The following is a 26,186-nucleotide window of genomic DNA, read 5'->3' as shown; positions in this document are numbered from 1 at the left end:
CCTCTCCAAGGAACACTGGAGCCCTATGTAACCTTCTTGCTTTTATTTATTATTTGCAACAGGCAGTGCTGTAGCTATCAATGGGTGTTTTGTCACATTGTCTACAGGAACCATGTGTCGTTAGCTGGAAGCAAGGGCTGAAACAGGAGCAATGAGAAAGTAGGAGAGGGTCATAGCTGCTGCCCCAGACGGGGCCTATTGGCTGGTGAGCTTCCGATAGCTGTGAAGTGAGAGGCACAAATAAAAGGTTCCAGAACCCATTTGACCACGAGTGGAAGTCCACCTGCTCCTTGCCTTTGGATAGGTAAGATGATCGCAGGATGCCAAAGCAAGATACTGGGATGGGGCTACGCATGCAGACCCTCAGAGTGGTTCAGGTATGGATCCTTGAGGTCATCCCACAAGGTGGGCAGGTGGCCTCCAGCTTGGCCTAATGGGCCATTAGGGCTGCATATTACACCTGTGCTCATCATTCCACCACCTTCTGGTTCATACCTGGAAAAACAGGTTGAGTCACCACGGGGTTATTGACCGGAGTGAGAAGCCACGCCTTCTTCGTCCCTAACCCCTCCTCTTCCCCAGTTCTCTGTGGCGTCAGTGACGTGAACTGTCTGTGAAGGTTTTACTAGTCGCCATTGGCCTCAGTGCAGCTACAAGTAAACGACGTCTGGAGAATGCAGGGAAGATGAGCTGTAATAAACCCCCTTTTCCTCCTCAACCTGGTGCAAATGGTCTGCCTTCCCAATGCTGATTTCAGACCCTGGGAGGGCTGGTAATTTAAGACCCCTGAAGAGCTTCCACATCCACCCAGAGGAGGGGGAAAAGGCTGACAAATGCATCTCTGTGCTGCTTTTGTTTTATTGTGCTGGGCTCGTAAAGGCACTCTCTGGCCCCATTTTTCTTCTGCAGAAAGAGGGAGCACTAGGGGAGTATTGAAGAGGAGGGCCAGTGGAGAGGCTGGGGTGAGCAGTGGTCCTATTTGTTTTCAGCGTCTGTTGATTAATAGCTTGTGAGGTGAATGGCAAGCTTTCTCCCCTTTTAGATTACCCACAGTTACACAAGGTTGAGGGGCTGTGGGGAGGGGGGCTAGCACGGGGACTGACCTCCAGGTGCCTTAATCCATCTTTCACTTGCCAGATTCCAAATTAGGAGCAGCATTTCAGACGGGTGTGTGGGCGCCCAGCGATGAGGGTGGCACGGCCAAGGTGCAGAACACTGTCCGTAAGGGTCCTTGAGAGGTGAAAGGTTAGGTGCAGGGGACCCGCATCCCCTCAGACACCCCCCTCCCCAGGATAGTTCTGCGAATACTTGAGGTGGAAAGGCTTTGCACTTCGCTGTTAAAGGAAACTTTCTTCATAATTTAACTATTCAGGGCTCAAAACCCATAGAGCTTAATGAATGGAACAGAAGAAGACTTGGGGAAAATGCAGTTTCTCCAGGTAGAAAGCGTAAAGCTCTGATGATTTAGTTAGCTGAGGTTTTGATCCTTTCAAATAGGTATTGTTTACTCCTTTTGCTAGGGTCATTTCTTAGCTGGTATTTCCTTTAGCTTCTTGTTAGCCTGGAACTTAACCACACAAAATGTGTTCTCATTGTCAGAGTCCTGCTGGGCCCTGATATTACGTATGTACCTTTAAGAAGCAGAAACATCCCATTAAATGTTCTTTACCCTCGACCTCTGTTTACCAGCAAAATGTTATAAAAGCCCTGCTACTAATCCTCAATGCCCTTTGGGGCCTCTTAGCTCTCCCTGGGCTTTGGTTCGGAGGAGGCAGGCCCCATTGTTTGCTGAAACGGGTCCAGGTGGCAGCTAGGTGTGGGGGGGGATAGAGGACTGGTTCCCACAGAGCGTTCAGAAGCATCTGTATCCAATTGGGGAGCCTGGCCCTGGCTGATCTCATCCAGCTCCATTCTACCAATCCACACGGCAACTAGTCCTGTCCCCATGTGAACCTCCCTGGGCATCACCAAGTGGGCACAGACAGAATGGGGGAGTGGCAGGGCACCCTGACGTGGAGCAAGGCAGGTGAGGCCTGAAAGCACCACTCTTCCTGGGCCAGTGGCCTGGGCTGGATTGCTTCACCCTCCTCGTAGAACTCTTAATGGAAGAAAGTATGTCACACACTCAAGAACACAAAGACTGATAGAGGGTCAAGACGCCTTTTAATGCTCAATGGCAACTGCTGTGGCGAGCATTGGAGTTGTTTCTCGGTCTTTGGCTATTACAGCTTCCTCACCTCTCATGGCCCCTTGACAAGAGTGTCCAGAGGTTCTAGGGGATGTTTCTCAGATGCTGTTGGTGGTGGGGTCTGGGGTACCCTTGTATCACAACCCCTTGAAATGACAGGGACTGTTTGTTTCATGCTTACTTGCTGTGTTTGTGGAGTGAACATTCGTGGGTTTTATTATACTCTCAAAGGAGTTAAAAAGGTCAGTAACCTTGGCTCTTCCATATGGCTTCCCACAGTCATCGTTCCTTCTAACATTGAGCCCTAGTTGTCGGTCACTGATGGAAATGATTGTGGACATATTTAGGGAAAGGCACGTTGATTTTGTGACAGTTGTTTACTTTGAACGCTGGGCTCTTGGTCTCTAAAAAAAGATACACGGAAAAGCGGTCCATATGGCAGCCTGTTTACCCCACCTGCACCTAGAGTCTAGACTGTTGCTTTCATTTAGATTCTGTGGACATCTTCTGGAAAGTTAATCTTTGCCCTCTCCCCTGACTTATACTTTAAAAAAATGGAACAAAAGTACTCACCTCTGAACTTTTCTTAGAGTGGCACCATTTTGCATACTGTTCTTAACCTCTCTTACAGAGGAGGGAATTGTTCAAAGAGAAGGTAGATTCTAAGGAAAGTTTTTGATTTGTCTTGCGTTGTGTTTCCAGAAGATTCTAGGAGCATGTTGTTCAGCTTTTCCTAGTTAATTTTCATCCTTTGGGATTCTTCCTTAGCATAATTATGTGATGGTTTTCCCTTAAAAGATACAGTCAAATAGTTATTAACAAAATAGCACATTTTAAAGAAGCATGTGTTTTTTGAGGAAAATTGGCCCCAAATCATCCCCATTCTTGGCACCATGTCCCTAACAAACATCTTAACATTAGGAATGAGTGAAGTCAGCCTGTGAGTTTAGTTAGGGACTAGAGGAGTACCCATGGGGCCTTGGTACTGCATAATGTATCAGGCTGCTTGCTGAGTGGTCAGTGGTTCAAATCCATCAGTTGCTCACGAAAGACAAAGATTGACATTCTCCTCCTCTAGAGATCTACGGCCTCAGAAATCCAGAGGCGGGTCATTTATGAGTCGGAATCAGCTCGGCTGCAGGGGGGTTTGGTTTTGGAGAAACAGCTAACCTCATCGCTAGCATCCGTCATATTGTATCAGTTAAAGCTTCATTGTAGTCCCTGTTTAATTGTGTGCCGAGAACTGTGCACCTTTGCATGTGCATGCACTGCCTTATTTTAAGATCCACAAGGACCCAGTGAGGTAGACACAGTTCTCATGTGCTATTGACAGCAGCAGACACAGAGACAGGAGAGCAGTCACACTATTAGACTGGCGAAGTAGAATCCGAACCCAGGTCTTTCTTGCTTTCACAAACTTCACTCTGGTCATGAAGTGCAGTGGGTTCTAAAGCTCTTTTGCAGGTCTTGTTGCCACTGAGGTGATGGATGTGAGAGTGCATACAGGCAGGACTGGGTGGTTTCTGAAGTACCAGCCAGCTCTGGTCTGTGATTCCAGGTAGACTGCATTTAAAGAGTCTCTCTTATTCAAAAGGGGTCTGTGTGATAGGTTCCATCTTACTCTTTCTTGAACGCTTTATGTTTGCAGTTGGTGTCTCTTAAGGATTTTGAAGCTCCGTCTGACATACTTTGGGCATGTTGCAAATAGAGACCAGTCCTTGGAGAGGGACATCACGCTTTGAAGGGTGGAGGGACAGCACAAGAGAGGAAGACCCTAGATGAGGTGCATTGACTCAAGGATTGGGGTAATAGCATTCAGTGTGTCAAAGACAATGAGCTTGGCTCAAGACAGAGCAGAGCTTCAGGGCTGTTGTACATAGTGTTGCTGTGAGTCACAAGTGACTGACTTGATGGCACAGAACAACAACAACAATACCGAGCCACTTATAACACTCTGCTCAGCACTCCCAAAGGCTGGGCATCAGAAGAGACACGAAGTCCGTGACAGAGCCTTTGTCTGTAAGGAGCTATCATGGTGGGACTAAGACAAATGCACATACAACTTTGTGCTAGGCTTAATATGATCTAGAGAGAAAATCCCCCAATAATTAAAGCAATCCAGGGTCAGCAGGTTGAATGGAGCAGTGATTAGATGCTGGCTTATGAAGGTGTAATCATATTCCCACCTGTTTGGGAACCATTCAGCTTGGAGGGATATGGTTATGGTCATTTGCAGGGATCTGCCTGGCTGGCAAGAACCCTAGAACTTCTCACCCCCTCAAGCCATAGAACCTTCAGCTGAACATGAAAAACTTGTTGGCTCTATTCAGTCATACCGGAACCTTGACAGAACAAGATGCATCTTCTGTGGACGCACTTTTCTTTTCCTATGTGCATCAGAGAGGAGGGCGACTGACCTAATTCTACCGATTCTCACACGTGCCGCCTTCATCATTCACTACATAAGCAGAGACTGGAGACCAGCTCCACCTCACCTTCCTGTTTTCCACTAGGTTTTCTTAAAAGACAACCCTGGGATCTTGGCTCTCTTGATTTAGATAGAACCCAGCCATTTCTCTCCTCCCTAAAATTAATCATAACAATAATAAACTCCTAGTCCTATGCTTACCATGGGCAACAGATTCTGTACTAAACCTTCTCCATGCGTGTGGAAACGATCCTAGAAATTGACTCCTGATTAGAACATAAGCCTCCGGGCTTGCCTGTGCCCATGTGATTCTTTGACCTTGGAGTTCTTCCTCATGACTCAGTGGAAGATACACCCATGATGTTTAATGGTCAGAGACCAGATACCTAGGACCTGAGCCCAAGCATGTGAATGAGGTCCTAGCTGAGATAGTTCCTATCTCATGAGTATGTACCACGAGTCAGTATTTGTAACTGATGCTTTCTTTGCTCAGCCAGGGTTGAGGACTGGAGGTTTCACTGCGTGCCATCCCTCCACCCCATCACAGATTTATCCTCTTTGCTTCCTCCTCTGAGTTGACACTTTCGCTTCTGGGCCCTGTGTGGTTCTTCCCATTTCCCTGCTGTTTTCCACACTTCACTTTATACGGTCCAGGCTGGATGGCTTTTTTCCTGTGGGAGAGAGTGTGTATCTTCCCAAGCAAATGAAAAGAGTCTGGAGAGCAGCCGCGATCCCATTCCTTCTTCCTAGTGGACTTCAGTGCACCTCTGAGGGAACTTGGTATCAGTTACTTTCCAAGCAGTCCTTTGTCCTTTCGTGCTTGGCCTTGCCCTGACCTTGATGGCTACTGACTGAGGGAATGTTACTGGTTTCCAGAGCTCCCTCTGTTTTAGTCACTTTTCATTTAAGTACTAGGAATTCTAAAGGAACCCTGGTGGTGGAACAGTTAGTCACTTGGCTGCTGACCAAAAGCTCAGTGGTTGGAACCTACCAGTTGCTTAATGGGATAAAAAACCCCCAGCAACCTCTGACACCTTATGGGGTGGTTCTCTTCTATCATATAGGGTTGCTGTGAGTTAACCCATAAAGAGAACAGCCTAAAACATTCACCGGGCAGTTCTACTCTGTCACTCATTGAGAATCGCCTCAATTGCCCTTAGCAATGATCCCAGCATACTAACTCCCAACAGATGTGTCTTGGAGAGGCTGCATCTGGAATGCCCTTTGGAAGCAAGCTTGAGGAGGCTCTGCCTGACATACATTGGGCATGTTGCTAGGAGGTGCTTTACCTTGGAGAAGTACATGATACTGGGAAGAGTGGAGGGTCAGAAAAGGAGAGGAAGACCCTCGACCAGGTGGATTGACACAGTGACTGCAGCATTGGGCTCATAGGTGTCAGGAAGTGCGAGGATGGCACAGGATAGAACAGGGTTCCGATCTTTTATTCATATTCATAGCGTCGCTGTGAGTCATACTCGACTGGACGGCACCTAACAACAGCAACTCGCAACAAGAGGCACTTGTGAGCAACTGGCTGGTTACTTTCTCCAAAGAGTCCAGTTGTTTATGGGAGTCAATAGACCAGACTGTTCAACTGGTGACTTCTTTTTCTGTTGTCTTCCCCTCCCCCCTGTAACATCTAGAAAGGGCATTGTTCTTTCAAACCGTAGTCTGAAAGTATCTTTTGATGATGCCTTCATCATAACTAATTGTTGTAAGGAATACTCTCACCATATATTATACCCCTTCCACACTCATTTTTTAAAAAGAAGAAGAAAAAAATGGTAGAGAGAACTGCTCGGTGGTCCCTGAGCTCAGGAGGCACTAGTGGGCAGCACTGGAACCCTCCTTCTTTTCTCTTAATGCAATTCCTTTGCCTTGATGTTAATGCAAGTTGTGCCTTCCTAAAAGTAATAAAAGGAAATGAAGACACGTTCTAAAATGAAACTTGACTCTAATCCATTCATCATCTAATACTAGCCTCTTTATCTTCGCTGGTACCTAATCTGGTTAAATGTCCCTGTTGTAGGATTTTAGTGAAAATCCTCTATTGGGAATAGGGTTTTTTGCAATTGGATTACTCTCAGTAAATGGCCCAGTAGTTCGCTTGTTTCAGCTTAATTTTTTTTTTCTTCTTTGTGATCTTGCTGAGCTAAGTTACAGCACAGTGTAGTGGAGAGGAGGTGGGGTGGCTGGGAACGGGGTGAGAGAAGGCCAGTAGAATAATTTGGGAAGGTCTGGTCATGGCAGCCAGAAAATTCTCAAAATGCGTTCCTTTTAATTTTGGATTTTTTTTTTTTTTTACTCTGCTTCTCACCACCTCCCCACCCTTTCCAAACATCAAAATACCTGCACTTTGTTTTCTAAAGCTGCCCATTTCTAAAATGCATACCTTTTATTAGCCCAATTCATCATCATCCAGTTAATTTATTGGCGGTCCCCCATGACTTCTTAATGAAATTCCTAAAGAATGAAGCCTGCTGTAATCTGCATAAAATATGCAGGTGCTTGCCTGACAGTTTAGAGCTTTCTGGTAAAGTTCACACTCCCAACCCCAGCGAGAGTGGGGCTTTTCAGCCCCTGTCTGTAACAGATTGTAGCGTTTCTGATGTTTTTACGGGGCAGGGGCAGGGGCTGGGGGTGGGTGGGTAGGTGGGGGGTGGGGGAGTAAGGAGCCTATAGCAGGGGTGGATTGGGGCCCTGCTGACTTCCCTGCAAGTGAAGATTTTCCAAGGCATAACTGGCCCCCATGAAGCCTGGGTACCTCCTGGAGGTCTCTACCAGTGGTCTTCAGGTATATAATCTCTCCCCACATATAGGAACTCAGTAGACTGAGGGGGTTAAAGCCTCCTGCTTGTGACCTACCTGCAAATGGGGGAGGTGTAAACTGTGATGGAGTCCCGGTGATGACAGAGGTATTTTAAAAGCCAGGCTCAGTGGGGAGGTAAAAACTAAAGCAAACCAATGCAGAGAACGACCTGACATCTGTCTGTTATTTTTAAATGAGTTGGGGAGGTATGGGTGGGTATATGTGGAATGTATCTTCTGATGTCACCGAAGAAGGTGTCAGCGGGATGGAGCCGGCTGCTGGGACTAGCTTGATGGTGGCTTTCTCTGTTCTCCCAACAGTCGAACAAAGTGCCGGTTGTGCAGCACCCTCACCACGTACACCCCCTCACGCCTCTTATTACGTACAGCAATGAACACTTCACCCCAGGAAATCCACCTCCACACTTACCAGCCGATGTAGACCCCAAAACAGGTAAGTCATGTGCTTGGGCACTAAGAGAGCATGCTGGTCCCAGAAGACCTGTTGAGATCACATAGGAGCCATAGAAGGGGATGGGGTGGAGGACTGGGCTGGAGGGGCAGTCAAGGACTCCCATTCTTTTCTGGGGTGTTGAGAGGGAAGTTCTTTGGGGACGCCGTGGCATCATGCAGGAGTGACTTCCCTCTCCATTTTGAAGAGTCACTGTGACCCTCACAGTCTCCTAAAGCGTCTGCTAACCTGTGGGAACCTTATATAAAGCACTCATTGTTTTCCAGCGGTATCTCCTTTCAGCAGACTTGAAACACGTGGTTGTTCCTGGCCACCTCTCATGGATTCTCTCTTAGCTTCCTGAGAGGAGAGGACCCCTGTCATCCTGATTCCCTTGAGGGTGACAGGACTCTATAGTCACATAACAGTGTCTTGATGGTGCCACCTCCAGAGACCACGCCTCTCGGTCCTGCCTCGCTTTGCTGATGGATTAAGGTTCTTTCTCTCCTACAAGATGTTTGGTCTTATGGAGCCTATTTTACAGATGTGAAAACCAAAACCCTGGAACGTTTCATCATTTCCTCATTAGAACAAGCAGTAGGATATCAGTCCAAAGTTATCACTTCCTCTTTAGTTTTGATACTTGTCTCTTCCTCCCATCACGTTTGCTCATTGATGGCTTTTTTCCGAAAGAGGAGAGATTGAGAAAGGAAAGGTGATGTTTCTTGTGATGCCCCTTATAAATAAACAAACTGAACAGGCCATCGTGTTGGTTACAACTCGCGGACGCTGCCCATCAGGTTTCTGAGTCTGGAACTCTTGATGAGAGGAGACCACTTCATCTTTCTTCCAGGGAGCACCTGATGGATTCAAACCACTGACCTTTTGGTTAGCAGCCCAGTTCATAATGTACTGTGTAGTGTAATGTAATGTAATGCTCTTTAGCGCCCCCTAGAACAAGATTTAAACCGAGCCAGCAGCCACAGCTCACAGTGGGGTCGCTTTAGGGGAATGGCTTAACGCCTGGTGAACGCTGCCAGCCTGAGCACTGGCTAGGGATTCCTGTTCTCAGCTAGTTAATTAGAAAGATGGATTTAAAATGGTGATTTGGTGTCACTTTGTCAGAGGGGATTGTTTGGTTCCAGGCTGAGGTAGGCTGCCTATTTAGGCGGCCTTCCCTGCCCCTGAATGAAGCCACACATTAGCTGGTTTCCCCCCTGGCCTGGCGGCTACTGAGCTCCCTTTGTGTGCTTGTCGGGACTCAGCCTTGCACTTGGATGGCGGGGGGGTGGGGGAGAAGGCGGAGGAGGCCCCTAGCTGGCCTGGCTCTGTATGTGAATGGCAGCACCACGTCTCATTTAAATAATGGTAGTACAGGGAATAGCTTTTAAATGGTTATCGTAAAACATATGATTAACGTCTGTGGACTGTTTACTTATCCTCGGCGAACATTCTTTCAAGTGTGCAAATGGCTCAGTGTATGGTCCGAGCCCTGTTAATCTGTTTGGTTTTTGTAATAGAGAGAAAGCAATGCCTGGATGGAATTGTCACCCAGGGAGAACTTAATTTACAGATTAAAAGCTTCCTGAGTGATTTTTTTTTAAAATTGAAATAACTTTCATCCACAGACGTGCCACTCACTCCCTTCCAAATCTGCTCAGTTCTATGGTATTCTCTCAGCTTGCCATTTAGATGTGGGGCTGGCTTCCTGTCAGAATTGCCCCAGCCCTGTGCTCTGTTAGAATGACTGCTGGATGTGCACCCCATAAATTTTAGTGTGTGTACTTGTGGTGACTTGGGGCCTAGGACCCACTCAGGTACCCCATGAAGATTTTTTGCCCCCAAAGAGGTTCAGTACCTTCTTCCCAGCCAGCAAGTGGGGTCAGTTCACACAGGTGACTCTGTGTTCTAGCCGACTAGATTATTCTGGAATCAAGCTTACCAAACCTTTACCATCCCTTACCTCTTCATTCTGATTCTGCATTTGGAGGAAACATCAGATGGACTTGGTCAGTTTCTTGCTACACTTGATCTTTTAAGATGAGATACATACCTTCCAAAGGAGTTGGGGTTTGGGAGTTTTTGTCTTTTTTTTTTCCTTTCCCAAAAGAAAGTAAGAACAATCTTCCAGAAGACAAGAGGTCACTCACAAAGTGTGTTAGTAATCAGAAGCAACTTTTCTGGGTAGGCTAGTCATTTGAATTTAAAAGCTTAAATTGACAAATTAAGGGCAAAGGAATTACTAACTTATCATCTACTGTGTACCAAGCACTTAATTTTTTTTTAAAAACCCAACAATCTCAGATGATCACAGGAGTCATACGGGATTGCATTTTCTGGTCTGTTCAGTTCCACCTAGTGTACCAGTCTATCTAGAAGGAAATAACATTCGTTTACTAGAGAGCCAAGGACAGACTAAAGCATACTGAGAATGCTTATGACCATAAACTTGAAAAAGACATTGTGCTAGAATTAGAGATCGTTTTGTCTCCCCCTGCTCCTGTCCCCCAACAGCTTCTCTTTTCTCCATTCTTTGTACCTAAACTGCTTCTTCTTCTCTCAGGAATCCCACGGCCTCCGCACCCTCCAGATATATCTCCATATTACCCGCTATCGCCTGGCACCGTAGGACAAATCCCCCATCCGCTAGGATGGTTAGTACCACAGTAAGGAGTTCCATTTTTTAATTTCCTTTTCGTTTTTACATGGGCATGCTTTATTATTTATCCTGTGAGAGTGTGTGTGTGTGTGTGTGTGTGTGTGTGTGTGTGTGTGTGGGCGCGTGCGCGCACGCGCCTTGGAAAGCAACATTGGGGGAACTTGCTTGCTAAGGTGTCAAGTGGGGAAACGGGCCAGTCACTAGTCATTCAGATGGATTATATGGGGTAAAGGCTAGTGATAATGTAGGCTTCTGAACCCTAGATTCCCTTCTATGGACAAAGGTACCTTTAACATTCTTTGGGTAATTAAGAAGGTTTTTGTCTAAAGAAGCATGCAGTGTTCTGCGAGTCTATAGCCCTTGTGCCATTTTTGAGCCCTAAATGGGTTCTTATCACTGGATAAAATGGGGAGTCATTCCTTTTCAGAGTTGTATATATGGAGGCAGAGGAATGGGTACAGGAGCAGCCTAGTTTTTAAATCCATGTTAGGCATGTCTCACAGAAGCCCACAAATCCGCCAGCCCTTCTCAGCCCTCACTCCCAAGGTTGACAGCAATGTAAGGTTTGCTCTGTTGAGAAGCTCCTTAGTAAAAGTTCTCTGTACAGTGAATGGGTTACCTAACTATGGGAAGTGAGAGCTGAAGAGCTTGAACCATCATTCCACCACATGGGGCCTTCCTAGTGTCTCAGCCCCAGTGTCTGGCAGTGCTCATTTACTTGTCTTGTCCATTGTCTTTCTGTTACTCAGCCTTCTTTTAAAATAACGTTCTCCATTAATGGGCCTTCAACTCAGGCTCATTGCTGTTCAGCTGGAACTGACTCATAGCTGATCCTCCAGCTTGTTTTCAGAGGTTGTAAATTGTACAGGAGGAGAGTCCCATCTTTCTCCTATGGAGTTCTGATGGGGGATTTGAACTGGCCACTTTTAGGTTATCAGTGCCACCAGAGTTTCCTTTAATTGGTCTTAGACAACTTAAGATGTATAGTTTACACAGACCATAGACAGATTTTTAATATATAGGAGTGCATTGTGAGTGAGAGAGAGATGTGGTTGTAGGGTTTGTGTACGTATTTTTCCATGTTTATCAGTGATTTCTATTCTTTTAAAGAAAACACAGAACATTTTGTTAAGTCCTAACAAATATTTTAAATCTTGGAAAAATCCCAAAGTTTGAGTCTTAGGACAGACATTTAGTAGTGAAATAGATTCAGTGCTTTCTAAACAACACGGAACAAGCCAGCTTTTGCAATGTGTAAGACAAAATACCAGCCTGAGGTGCGTATTTCTGGGGTTTAATTCCCTTGTTTCTTTTTTGGAGAGTCGACATGAACAAGAGCTTCTGACCCATTTCTTCTTCAGTAGATGGGTCACATCTTGACTAGTTCTCAGTCTTCATGTGCCCCGCTCAGCTGATGGGAGATATTTGAAGGCCGGATAAAAAGGAATCGCCAACTTAGACAGCCCTCTGTCAGAAAAAGTTGCGTGTCTTTCATGAGGATGCTATTTTGCATGTTGCTGTATTTTTTAATTATTGTAATGAGGTGTGATTGTCTATTGGTTACCCACAATTCTTCTTGGGGACTCTCCCCCCGGTAACTCTTGTCAACACTTGTTAATTTGACAAAAGGCTACAAATTAAGCTCTGTTAATTTAATGTTTTCTCACCAAGATCTAAATACCGAAAGAGGCCCAAAGCGCAACTGAAGTCCTTTGATTCACTGTACTTTATTTTGGTATAAATTTACATTCATTATTGTTTTCCTTTGGATGTGTAGCCCTCAATTAGTGTGATGGCTCCATTAAAGCAAGCGAGACTTCGCCTTTAATTATTACAACAAAACACCTAGTTTCAGCTTGGGGAGAGGGTCTCTATTGACATAAGCAGAGGTTATAAAATTTAATTAGCCATTCCTATCAGATTTATGGCATTCAAATTGTTCTGTGTTTCTTCCCTTTGATCCTTCCTGTACAATCCCCAAGATTTTTGTTCTGATCAAATGAGAATAAAGCTTACTGTGCAGAGAGAATTTTCCCCCTTCCGTACTTCTTGGCTCCCCACCCCCATCTGTGTTTCCACTCACTCACCTTTTGCGCACCTCTTTGTAGGCAAGGTCAGCCCGTGTATCCAATCACGACCGGAGGATTCAGACACCCTTACCCCACAGCTCTGACCGTCAACGCTTCCATGTCCAGGTGAGTTCCAGGAACTGGAGCCTTGCGCCCAGGCCATGGGTAGCATCGAGGAACGTTCTCATAGACCTCCACCACGTCATCAGGAATTGCTCCTACTTATGTTAATGGCCTCAATACTAAAATATTAGGCTTTCCTCCTAGATTATCTTGAGACATTGACCTGAACTTCCAAGGTAGGTGATATAAAGGCTTTTAGGGCTAATTTTTTTAGTCAACTGAACAATATTTTTTTAAAAAAAATTAAGAGGGGCGAAGGAAATTGACAGGAAAATTGGGGAATTTTTTGCTTGCTTTTAGCATTGTCTGGTTTTGGTTTGTTTTTCTCTTTTTAAGTGTTTACTGAATAAGAAAGGACAGAATGAAAGAGATTTTATTATTAAACAAGGAAGAATGGGAGGAAAGAGTATTGATCTTTTTCAGAGTTAGCCTCTTTATAAGGCAATGTGAAAGGACTCTCTGCCCTTAATCCACACACATTTCTAAAGGAGTATGTCTAATAGAAATATTAGAAACATATAAAAATGCAAATTTTTTAATTATTATTATTATTATTATTATTATTATTATTATTTTTGTGTGTGTGTCTGTGTACCGTCAGATCAGATCTGACTGGTACAGGAGGAGATTGTCCCTCCTTTCCCGGCAGAGCATCTGGTGGATTCGAACCATGCGCTTCTGGGATTGCAGTGCAGCTTCTTGCCACTAGGCCACCAGAGCTCCCAAAAATGCAAATTTCTAATAGCCACATTTAAAAAAAAATAAGGTAGAAAAAACCAAATGAAATTATCTTAATTAAAAATATTATATAACATTTGCCATGTAACTATTGAGGTGATATTATCTTTACTATTTTATTTAAAGCAACTATATGCAGAATATGTCATTGTTTAACATGTGTTCACTGGAAAACATCTCCTAAGGAGATTTTACGAATAATCTGTATTGTGTGTATGTTGGGGGTGGGGATTACTTGGTATTCGAAATCCAATGAAAATTTGCCCTAAAAGCACATCTCAGTTTGGACAAGTGGTTGAGAGTGACTACCATTAGCCTAAGCAAAAGCCAAGCCCTATTGCTTTCAAGTCCACTCCATTCCTTCCATGGGCTTATGGTAAAGGACTGGAATGGCTGGTGGATTTGAAATACTAACCTTTCAGTTAACAGTCTTTTACATTAGTGTGTCTAGCTCACGTGGAGGAACCAGGACATAGGGACACAGGGCCAGGAATGTCTCTGAAAGGTCCAGGGAGTGTAAGAACAGCCCCTCACTACCCCGGAGGAGAAAGCAGATAGACTCCATAGCCCAGCCCCACGGTGCTTGTAGGGCCCCGCCAATAGCAAGAAGTGCTGACTCACAGTTATGGTACCAACAGTGGGGTTTATTAGGAAAAGAAGTTGGAGAATGGGAGAGGCAAAGAATATTGCAGTATCATCCAAAATAAGTCCAGATTTTACCGCAAAAGTTTTAAGGCACAGCTCCTCAGTTAGTCCAGGCTCAACTTGCATTTCAGCAAGCAGCTTTTCCTTCCATCATCAAAGGCAGGAACAGCAAAATCCAGATATGGCCAGCACAAATGCAGGAAGCCTTAGGTCACACCTCGACACAGTTTCTCCACAGCATTGCCACAGTCTCTCTACCACGAGGGTCTCACTCTCTCCAGGCTCTTACCTCCACAAGCCTTGCTCACCTCAAAGTCTTGCTGCACAGTGTGGGAAGTACTCTTTCACTTGTCTTGGTCTCACAGCTGATGCTTATTTTCAAAACCATGCTGAATTGCAAGACCATGTGTTTTCCGTTAAAGTAACAGGTTGCAAAATGGCTTAAAAAAAGCCAACTTTTAGGCTAACACCACAGTGTCAATCTGTAAAAAAATTTTAAAAAATTCAGTGTTTTAGGGAGCTCTGTTGGCCTAGTGGCAAGAAGCTGCACTGCAGTCCCAGAGGTATGCAGTTTGAATCCACCAGATGCTGTGCTGGAGAAGGAGGGGCAATCTCCTCTTACACCCATCAGATATGATATGATATGATATGATATGATATGATATGATATGATATGATATGATGGTACACAAAAAATAATAAAATAATAAAAAACATTCAATATATTGAAAATCTTGTGCTTTTTCTGCAAATAAGTATATTGATACATTCGTCTATAACACAGTCAACGTATGTATATGTAAATACACACACAGACACATCTTTCATATCCCTGTATTCTCCATTTCCTATCTCTGACTTATTCTGACTAATTTTTCAGGAACTGCTAGTTTATTTACAAACTGGTTGGCAGCAGTATGTTTAAGTAGTCACTAATTGCTCCTAATGATAGTTTTATCTTCTGTTCATCTGATTTTCAGTCAAGTTAATTAAATCGGTGGAGGTTTAGACTTTCCTGATGGGCTGAAGCAACTAATCCATTTTGATGATGGCACATAATTCAATTAGCATGCATTACATGGCAAAGATGCTGTCCCCAGCCTCCTCCCCCAAGACCAGCGTGGGAAGCCCAAGACCAGAGGACGGGTTAGCCAGGTGGCTCCAAGTGCCCCTTGCCTGTCTGCCAAAGAGTGATTTTGGTGGGGGAGATAATGAGAATATCATTCATTAATAAAAACAAACCATTTGTAATTCTTGAAGGATTATTGTGTAATCCTAAAGCTATGCTTTCCACAATTTCAAAAATCATTGTAGGTTGGGTTGGGAGAAAACACTTCTTCTGTGAAGAAGGAGGTTTCATTCATTAAATAATGTAGTCACAACCTCAGAAAACATGGAACTGAACCAGGAATCTCCCAGAGGGAGACTAGGGTCCAAGAGGTTCATAATCTGCAGCACTTTCTCCCTGCATCCCAGTGGCCAGCTTAGATACCTGCATATTTTGTATGTTTGTTTATTTGGTGGATTCCAGAGGTTAAAAGCAGTGATGGAATCACAGCATAAGGCTTGAGGTTAAGCTTATCGATCACATTATCGTTAGGAGGTGAGTTGGTGATTTGTAGGTGGGCAGGGGCATGAAGGGAGTGGAGGGAGGAAAGGTGAGGGGCACGAAGTGCAGGGTTGGCAGCTGATTCCCCAGGTAGGGCTTATGAAAGGTAGCTAGTTAAAATCGTATACAGCAAATTAAATACATTATTGTGGTAATGGGGCGACAGAAGTATAGGTCTATTATACTTATGGCAGTTCTAGGAAATGTAGGCAGCTTGCCCTGTTCCAGAACACCCTTTGATATTCATTCTATTCAGCAGCGGGGCCAGGACTTCTCAGAATTAAGTGATGGGTCATTATACTTTAAACACCATGGAGAAGCCTAGATTGGCAATTAAACAGCTCTTGCTGACACTCACTTGTGCCACCCTGTGACCCCCTTTAGATTGAGATGTTGGAGCTCCGGGCCCTCAGCCTACTAAATTGGTGCAAGGCTCTCCTCCTGACGAGAGCGGGCTCTGAAATCTGCCGGCTTCAAAGGGAGCGAGATCATGTATAAACCATAATGTGGGTGCACCGTGACTCACAAAAAATAAGGCAGGAAGAGATGAAATGTTACAAGTGCAAGGGGGAAAATGAGAGAATAATGACAAATCTAATGCAACTCAGAGCAGGATTGTTGCACAGGAAAGTGCATCCCACTGCTTGTGCATAAAATCAAGGCCGGCAGATGACATGCAGTTAACAGGAACATGTCAACAGTGAGGCAGAGCGAGAGTGAGTAAGAGAGGAGCCCCTGAGACAGCCAGAAACAAAAATTAGTTGTCCTTAACAAGTAAAGGTTCATCATTATATTCTGGCTCGGAGCCATGAAAGCAGACGGGGGTATATAATGAGCTGCTTAGAATTTTTAGGGTGTTTATTGCATTTCGTGAAACATTTGTCTGCAAAAAGAAATTTCGTAAGTGAAAGCGTGCATACCACCCTCACACACAAACACAAGCACAAACACTCTTCCTCTGCTATCAGTGTTTCTGGTGTATGGATGGGTGTATGGAGGTAGAAGTGTTGGGTCTTGGTTGCTGCACTTGGGCGCCACTTTCCTAAATGTGGTATCTCTGCTGTTTCGTGCACAAACGCTTGCACGTGTACCTTTACAGTGCTTTTTTTTTTTTGGTCTGTCTTCCTCCTCTGCACAACTCCTCCCACTCCCACCCCAGTGTCTGTACACCTATACTCTTTCTGCAGGAAGGGAACATATGTTTTTGAGGAATGTCAAGCCTTTAAAGTTCACAGTAAAAGCTGCCACTGCACCTACTGCTTCAACTAGTGGCTTCCAAGAATACATCTTCTTACCTTGTGTTTCCTCCAAGGCCTTAGAGCAAAAAGGAGGAATGAGAGAAGGGTGGGTGGGGGTTAGCTCAAGAACCCCCAGTGCCCCTAAGGACTTCCTTATCTCTCTGGGGGCTCCAAGAGTTGTTTGCTTTGTTGTTGTTGTTGTTGATTGCCTTCGAGTCGAGCACGACTCATAGTGACCTTACGAACAAAAAGCCTGAAGCCCCTCTACAACTATTGGCATTTATCAAAGTTCATAGAGTTTCCGAAGGCGTGTTATTTAAGAAGTGGATGCCACTCCTGCAGGACCCCCTAAATGAACTAATGGAGGGACATCATAAGAGAGGAAGACCCAGGAAGAGATGGATTGATCTAGTAAAGATGGTAATGGAAGTCGTTGTGTTGGAGACAGTGAAATTGGCTCAGGATAAGATAGGGCTCAGAGCTATTGTGCATAGAATCATATGAGTCTCAGGCAACTCAACAACACTACAAATATACAATATACAAATATATAAGCAACAACAACAAATAGGCTAATGCAGTTCTTGATTTTAATTGTTGTTGATTGACATTGAGTTGAGCACAACTCATAGCGACCCTATGAACAAAAGGCCTGAAGCCTTTCTGTAACTATCAATATTTATCAAAGTTCATAGAGTTTCCAGAGGCATGTTGTTTAGGAAGTGGATTTTGAACACTGACTTTTTTTAAATTTTGTTATTGCTTGTGTGTAAAAGACAACTCTTAACAAAACCCAAAATACTAACTTTGCACCTACAAGTTAATAACTTCATATCAAATATATAATAGTTCAAATGATGGCTCTATTTTTAAAGGCAAAGAAAGACAAGAGAGGGCCCATTGAGATGCCATTTCCAAGTTCAGTGTCATTGTGCCCTCTTCAAAATGCTGCCTCATTGGTATTTATTTTCTCTGTTTAGTTATTTTTCATCAGTTTTCAAATCAGCACTTTGGTTTTTTATGGTTTTGTTTGTTGTTATTTTAGTGAGAGGTGTTAGAGATTGGTTTTCATTCATCCTTTCAAGCACATTATTTTGACTCAATGGAAATAGAGTTCATCTCTGGTCCTCCTATGAAGAGAGCCTTGTAAATAAAGGCAGGGTCCCTTTGAGACCACTGTCATGATACCTCCTTTGTACCCCCAGTTCCCATCCACAGTCTGGACTAAGATCCAGCTGACCCAGCCACCTTGCAGAGCGAGTGGTTATTCCTGCCAAGGCTCCTTGGACTTATTTGGCTTGGGATTTATTGGGAAAGCTCTGCTGTGGTCTGTATTCTCCTTTACCTGAATAAAGCCCAGGCTGCCCTGATTTAAGCACACCAGGTTGGAATAGGAGGCTGGCTGTTTTGTTTTCTCTCAGGATTCTGTCCTCTGTTACCTCTCTTGATTGCTCTTACCCAAGTACAACGTAAGTTCAAGAGAATTGTGCCTTCTAACCCAGTACAAATCCTCATGACTCGAAAGCATATCAGAGCATGTGAAAGCTGTTTGCCAAATCCACTTACTAGTTTGCAGTTAGGGGGAAAGTTTTGAAATTTAAAATGAGCCTTTCATGTTCTGGCTAATTTCCACGGAAATGCCTGCTTAGACCTGAAAATGAGTTTCCGAGAACTTTCCTAAAAATCACCAGCACCACACGAGAAGACGTTTTTGTTGTTTTTTTTTTTCATTTTCGCTTACAATCTTCATAGTCATTCAGAAGACTTTTTAAGGCACAGAGAAACGTGTTGTTACATAAAAATCCAGAAATCCTAGGAGGAGGAGGATCGTCCTGGAGCAGACATACAAATTCAAAGTGAAAATGTCATTTTTGTGTCTGCTTTCTTTGCTTCTTTCCACAAGGGGATACGAACGTATTTAAAATCTCAGCGACTTATGCTGCGATCCAAAAGGGAAGAATTGGGTGGGCTGCCCATCTTTGTGCCTCACTCTTCCATTTCTTGTTAAAACGGAGGGACCTAGCAGCTGAAGAAAGATAAAAATTTCATCGCATCCATCACTAGAATGAGCTCTAATGAGACATGCCCAGCACTGTCAAAAATCTGTGTATACTTCAGCCACGTTAATATTTTATTTGGCTGTCAATATACAACAAAAGCTTTTCCCTTTCAGTCTTGAGCAGATTAGGGCTTAGGAAATTGTCTTCTTAGATGCCACTAATAAGGCCTCAGAACGAAAGTGGACGTGCCGTTTCCAGCAGGTAGTCCGAGCCCACTTTTCCGCCCAAGTACATCAGTTGAATTTGTCTTTTGCTAAAGATGTTAAAAATCATAATGTCTCATGTCAGTAGCAATAATGAAGGGGAAGAGCGGCTTTAATGACATTATGAGCATCATTATGTTTCATTTATCGCTAATTAATGCTGACAGGTTTCATATGACTTAGGTTTCATTCATGTGAGTGTTACGTGCTGTAATTTTTTTTTTAATTGTGTATACGCATCCCTCCCCATTCATTCATTTTTATTCTGACGATTTACACAGCTTTCTGTCTTCCAGGTTCCCACCCCATATGGTCCCACCACATCATACTCTCCACACGACCGGCATTCCCCATCCGGCCATAGTCACGCCGACAGTCAAACAGGAATCCTCGCAGAGTGACGTCGGTTCCCTGCACAGCTCGTAAGTCCTCTCTTGCTGTCCCCTTCTCTGTCGCCAGAGGGTTGAGTGGCCCAATAGAGCAGTGGTGGCCTTGGGGAGGGGCTTGATTCTCAGCCTCTGGTGACCTGGCCGGGTTTGAGTCCGGTAAACCCCCAACCATTGTGGGTTCCTCACAGAGGGGAGAAAATAGAGCATGGCAGAGTTTGACTGGGTGCACACAACCCAGGGAAGACCAGGAGTCTTTTCTGTAGAACTGGAGTGGACCCCTAACCCCTTAATGGTACATTTGGCGTTTTTGTTTTGAAATGACAAATGATTCCTTATCAGGATGGAGAAAAGCCACATGTGATGTTTGGACTTGGGGAAAATTGTGTATTTGTGAAACTAGCAGAAGTCTCCATCTTTGAGAAGTCATCATTTCAAAGTCTTGTGCTTCCTCTATCTGTTTTGCCAAGTGAAGAAGACTAAAGGTAGAAGCAGGCATTTCAGTCTAGACAGTTGGATTTGGGTGTCAGAAGCCTCGCCAGGGCCCCCTGCCGGAGAGAAAGCTGAGCTGTGTGACCCTTGATGGAGTTTGTCTGTCTGTCTTGTCTCTCTTCAGAAAGCATCAGGACTCCAAAAAGGAAGAAGAGAAGAAGAAGCCCCACATCAAGAAACCTCTTAACGCGTTCATGTTGTATATGAAGGAAATGAGAGCGAAGGTCGTAGCCGAGTGCACGTTGAAGGAAAGCGCAGCCATCAACCAGATCCTCGGGCGGAGGGTAGGCTCCCTGCAGTGGGAGAAGGAAGTGAGCTAGGAGATGTCCCTGTCCCCACATGTGGAGACGATCCTTCCTGATCCCATTCTGATAAGATTTGGAGCAGCCCTGACCAGAGCCATTCCTCCTTCCTGGGGGCAGAGAGCAAATACTAAGATAATGTGCAGTGTTACCAATGAGTCAGGCCCTTGTCTGAGCATTTGCTATTAGGACCAGGACCTGAACCCAAGGCCGTTTGAGTCAGGTCCAAGTCATGGTATCCTGTGTGTGCGAGTCGAATAAGGCCCAGAGGATTTAATTCATGGCTGTGACCCTTTGGAAACAGACTTAACAGGTTTTTAATGCCAGGATCTAGAAAGCTAGTCAGTATCAGCAGATAATAGCAATTCTACATGTACTTGCTCGACTAAGGCACGTGGCCATAATGTATTTTGTGACATTTTTTGCATGTCTGTTTCCTCCCTGCACCCCTCAGTGGCACGCATTATCTAGAGAAGAGCAAGCAAAGTACTATGAACTAGCCCGGAAGGAACGACAACTCCATATGCAGCTCTACCCTGGCTGGTCCGCACGGGATAACTATGTAAGTGGGCCCCTTTCTCAGATGTAAGAATAGTGTGTTAACATGGGCAAAGAGCATGGTGACTGCCGTCCTGCCTCAGGCCCTGCAGCCATGCACACTGCCTGGTTTGGGGACCTTGGGCTCACCCAGACACCAGGCTGGAGAGCCTTGCCTTGGCCTCCACTGTGGCTCCATTCAGCATCACCATGACTCCTTGGGGAAGTCAGGGGAAGTTGGTGTTCCAGGGACTATCTCTGATGGGAGTATCCCTGAGCATAGCTGTTGGAAGTCATCCTCTAGTGAGAGAGGCTGAATATTAGGGCCCAGCTGGGACAGCGGTTTTGGTACATCTTCTGTGATGTGGGTGTTCTGTGTTGGCTATGGCATTTGTCACATTTCCTTCCCTGATTTTCAGGACAAATGCGATTTGGGTCTTTATCAATTGTGATGGCTGTGACGCCTACAATTCTCCCATAAGCTTGTTCTCTTACTGGGTTCTCTCTGTGACTTTCCACCATTGTGGCTTATTCGGCATTTTGTTCAGACACCAGTTAGAACTCTGCCTTCTAGACGGATCTGCAATGCCTCCTTTTTCACCTGGCAAGTTATTACCTGGCCCGGGGTCTTAGGAAGTGATTTTACCATCCGCTCTAAAGAAAACTGATCTTAATGCACTTGACTCTTCCAGCCTTCTTGATGGCATGGAGCCATGGAAGATGACTGCCAGTCCACTCTCCTTACCCGCCTCTCCTCTTGATATCATCTGCACCGATGTTTCCCATCTGAGTGGGTCGGGACCCGTGAAACAATTACTGGTCTCGAACTTACTGTACAGTTTTGTAGGATTTCAGAGTGAAAGCAGATGTAGTTCTCATTCTTTTGGTACTTATGGTTCATCAGGAGGTCAGAACACACCTGCACAGACAGGTAGGGCTTTGCAGGTGGGCGCTGAGTGAAGGTAACTTTCTGTTATTCTGAGTGGCTATTGCAAGCCTTCCTTCTTTGTATCCACTAGTAAAGAACTAGTCTGTTCCTTGGCCTGTATGTCATGGAATGTGGAGGGCACAGCCTGGCAGGCTTGACTCCCATGTCCTTGAACTATCTCTAGCCATCTCCTTCCAGGCCCTGTCACCCTTGGATGCCAACCCAAGTCTCTAGACTGTTCCCCTTCTGGAAGTTGAAACCAGAATCAGGGCTAAGACTTCTCCAGTGGGTAGTTTGCTCTGCTGAGAGCCCACCTCACTGATGGGCAGATGCCAAGCCTTAACTGCCCAGGACCTTTTCCATTTGTCTCCCGTACGTCTGCAGTGGGGGAGCCCAGCTTCTGACACTAAGAGAGAGAACGTTAGAAAGTCACTGCATTCCCACTGGGGTACTGCTCTCCCAACCCAGCAGTGAGGAGGATCCCGGCCTCGGAACACAGGCGCACTGTGCCTGTTCTCCTGACTTCAGTCCACAGTTCTTGGAATCGGTCTCTACAGAGCCATTCCTTGAGTCTAGAATGGTGGAGTCAGGCTAATTAGCATTACTGTACTTCCAGTGTGGAACGGCAAGTGTGAATGGTGCCCCCTGGAGTTGTGTAGGGTCCAGGAGGTTCTACAAGGTAGTCGTCACACAGGTACAAGGCAGACTTTGTAATAGATTCAAAAAAGTGCTGTGAATGGTGTACCTGGGAGTCGTTTCGATGGGATAACGCCTGAGGCTTTTTGTGTCATGCTTTCTAGGTTCAGAAGGCCCATGCGGCAGCTGAAATGACGTTAGCTGAGTTTTACATTGGGATAATGGTTCAGTATGATATGAGAACTCTTGATAAGATGAGAGAAAGCTTAGCAGTAGATGTGGATTTAGGATTGAGACTGCCGTGATTTGTAAAGGAACTTGCAGATTCTAATTCTCATGATTCAGTGAGTGTGTGTGTTCTCCTCCCTTCACCCCTCTTCCCTTCCTCACTTCTCACCCCTCTCCCTTTCCACCTCCACACCCGTCTCCCCTACCCCACTTCACACCCCTTCTTCCTTCCTCACCCCCTTTGCACCCCGTCTTTCTTTTTCCTCTTCCTTCCCTCCCCCTTCCTCACTTCACACCCCTTCTTCTTTCTTTAACCCTTCCCCCCTTTGCACCCCCTCTTCCATTTTCTCCCCCTCCACTCCCTTTCTCCCTCGTTCTTTCCCTGACCTAGGGAACAGTTAAGTGCAGTAACACTCAAGAGTTGAAGCTTTTATGGATTTGATTGTGGTAGGGCTTTACCAGCATTTCTTTTTAACCAGTTTAGGAAGTTTTTAGAAATTACTTTTTCTGTAAATTCAAGAGTTACGTTCAGAATGATAATCACATGCCTTTTTATTGTTACTGTTTTTCCTAGTCAAGTGGTTATGATATTGAATATACCATGGACTGTTAGGAGAACAAACAGGTTTGTCCTGGAAAGGGTTAAACCAGGCTGCTCCTTAGAGACAAGGATTCTGAAGCTTTGTCTCACATACTTTGGACATGTTGCAAGGAGGGACCGTCCTTGGAGAAGGACATCATACTTGGGAGAGCAGAGGGACAGCGCAAGAGAGGAAGACCTTCGATGAGATGGATTGATTGAGTGACTGGGGGAATGGGAGTGGGTGTGTCAGAGACAATAAGATTGGCACAGGATAGAGCAGGGGTTAGGGCTGTTGTACGTAGGGTCACTATGAGTCACAGGCAACTCAACGGCATATAGCAACAACAACAATCTTAATGTAGCTACCTTAGGATTGAGGATTGAGAATAACAGTCATATTTGGGCACATTCTAGAATACAAGAGAAACATTTTGGTACCACAATGATATTTAACATGTGTTAGTGTTTTAGGATGGACACGCACACACACACATGCATACACACGTCCCCAGATCTTCTTGTTAGGTCAGTGATATAAAACAAGCCATTTGCATATCTGAGTTAGTCCCCGCCCCCAACATCCACCAAGCCTTGTCTTTCTTGTGACCCTTTCTCTAACTAGCATACCAGCCCTGTCCTCTAGAAGCCTTTAGTCTAAATTATCATTTTCTCAGTCATGAGTAACTCATTTCCGTATCCTAAACTGACAGCCTCCGATGGGCAGCAGAATGTTCAATTCCATTTCAGGACCTGTTCTGTGCCCAGCTGACAACATCCTAAAGAAATGAAAATGAGACCCTAGCATCTGTTGCAGGACAGCCAGGTGGCTTTGTTATCACTTGTAAGGGAACCGTGAAGATGGGCCAGTAAAGGCTTTTGAGACACAGTACATGACCATACAAACTCCTATACCTTTTTTTAATTTAATTTTATTATTTGTGTGTGTGTGCTGTCAAATCTGATCTGACTGGTACAGGAGATTGCCCCACCTTCTCCAGCAGAGCATCTGGTGGATTTAAACCATATACCTCTGGGATTGCAGTGCAGCTTCTTGCCACTAGGCCACCAGAGCTCCCTTATACCCTTTTCTTTCTTCTCCCCCCTCCCTCTTCTTAGCTCCTTTTCTTAACTCATTGTATTTGTTGTTGCCCTCAAGTCTCCCACGACTCAGAGCAACCCTGTGTACCTTAGCCCTGAAACCTGCCCTGTCCAGAGCCAATCTCATTGTCTCTGAAAGGCCTGATCCCATTTCTTCAGTCGCTGTGTCAATCCATATCATCTTGGGTCTTCCTCTCCTGCTCTGTCCCTCCACCTTTACAAGCATGCTATCCCTCTCCCAAGGGATATAAAATTATTCGAATGGAAGGACTGAAAACTATGATAAATCTACCAAAGGGCCCCAGCCTTTGGACCCGAGAGAAGGAAAGTACCTTCTCTGGAGCAGCTGACTCTGGAGCCTGGAGCCTTCAGCATGGAGCTAAACTCCTCTGGCTTCTACTTTGAGGTTCTCCATGTTGGTGCCATCGCGCTGGTCTCTGTCTCATGACAGTCCCATCCACCACAGCACCATTGTGACCCTCAGCATTCCCACTGACTGGTATTTGGAAATAGATAGCCAGCCCTTGCTTTCTAGTTCATCTTAGTCTGGACGTTCCACTGAAAGCTGGTCAACATCATCACAACTTGAAGCCCCCACTAACAGGTGGTGGCTAGCACTGTGAGGTGCATCGTCTTAGAATTGAGCCTGGTTCTTCCACCTGGAAGGCGGGATTGAGATGTTCTTTCCAGAGACCAAGCGATGCTCTTGTTCTCTGCCTCTCGTTACCCATTTGGCTTCCAGAGTTGATGTCAGCTGATCATGAGGCTTTTGAGGCAAAGAGGTTCTGAAACAAATGGGGATGTCACACTGTTGCTTTTACGTGCAACACTAGTTGTCATAGATGGCATGGCACTCGTGTTAACTGTTGATATGGGAAGATCAGGTTGGAAAACTTGAATGACTGTGAACCTCATCGTCGCTTGACTCAAAAATGGCATCTCCTTAGTGAGCAAGATATGAGCTATGTGTGCGTTGTAGCCTGATGGTGAAGAGGATGGAACCAGGACATACTCCCAGCCTCAGCCTGGTGAGCTCATATATTAGTCCTACTATTTGCTCGCTCTGTGACCTCAGGAAAGTTGTCACCTCTTTGAGCCTCAGTCTCCTTATCTATATAGTTGGGATAGTGAAGCAATACCTGTAACGTACATTGTATGTGTTCAGTAAATATTTGAGCTACAAAAACTGTCTCTTATAAAGTGAGCTGACAGGTTCACAATGTAATAATTTCCTGTACAAGGTTGTAACGCACACACACACACACACACACACGCACACGCGCGCATGCACGCACTTTTTCCCTGCCCTATGGAATAACCCGTAGGGCAAGAATCACGGTTATAGCTTTTTGTACTTGACTCTGGTGAAACCTTAATAATTCTTCAGGAGTTTGTCTTTGGTCATTGTTGCTGGATGCTGGTGGGTCCAGATGGCACCTCGCTGATGATTCTTCAGGAGTTTCTCTTTGGTCATTGTTTTCGGGTGCTGGTGGGTCCATTCTGACTGATGAGGACTGTGTGATAGAGTAGAAGGAGGAGACCTGCCCCAGAGGGTTTTTTACTGTCTTTGTGGGACTGTTTGCAGATCTGTCTCCCACAGGGCTATTGGGAGAGTGGACCTGTTAACCTTTCTGTAGGACCCACGCACTTAGTTTCTGCACCACCAGGGTGCATGTTAGCTGTGTGACTAAATGTGAGAGATTGGGTGGATTCATGCCCCTTTCTTGGATGACCACCCTGAAGTTTGGAAAGGAACTCAGATGATTTCTTGTTCTAG

General features: G+C 45.1%; 1 protein-coding gene across 10 annotated transcripts in view; it reads left to right on the top strand.

Annotated features, from left to right (window-relative positions):
• The window catches only part of TCF7L2 (transcription factor 7-like 2 (T-cell specific, HMG-box)), a 237,454-nt gene that overhangs the window by 201,658 nt on the left and 9,610 nt on the right, over positions 1 to 26,186 (top strand). For 9 of the 10 annotated variants that reach the window (XM_006879931.1, XM_006879930.1, XM_006879926.1 and 6 more), the window contains 6 exons: positions 7,746 to 7,878; positions 10,439 to 10,541; positions 12,643 to 12,729; positions 19,516 to 19,641; positions 20,222 to 20,381; positions 20,854 to 20,961. In XM_006879931.1, the coding sequence (XP_006879993.1) occupies positions 7,746 to 7,878; positions 10,439 to 10,541; positions 12,643 to 12,729; positions 19,516 to 19,641; positions 20,222 to 20,381; positions 20,854 to 20,961 (717 nt within the window). The remainder of the gene's footprint in view (positions 1 to 7,745; positions 7,879 to 10,438; positions 10,542 to 12,642; positions 12,730 to 19,515; positions 19,642 to 20,221; positions 20,382 to 20,853; positions 20,962 to 26,186) is intronic. The other variant, XM_006879929.1, reaches the window with a different exon arrangement.

Source organism: Elephantulus edwardii, unplaced genomic scaffold, assembly GCF_000299155.1.
Source record: "Elephantulus edwardii isolate Elephantulus edwardi_28Jun2011 unplaced genomic scaffold, EleEdw1.0 scaffold00006, whole genome shotgun sequence".
NCBI classification, from domain to species: Eukaryota; Metazoa; Chordata; class Mammalia; order Macroscelidea; family Macroscelididae; genus Elephantulus; species Elephantulus edwardii.
This window is presented reverse-complemented; position numbering and strand designations above follow the sequence as displayed.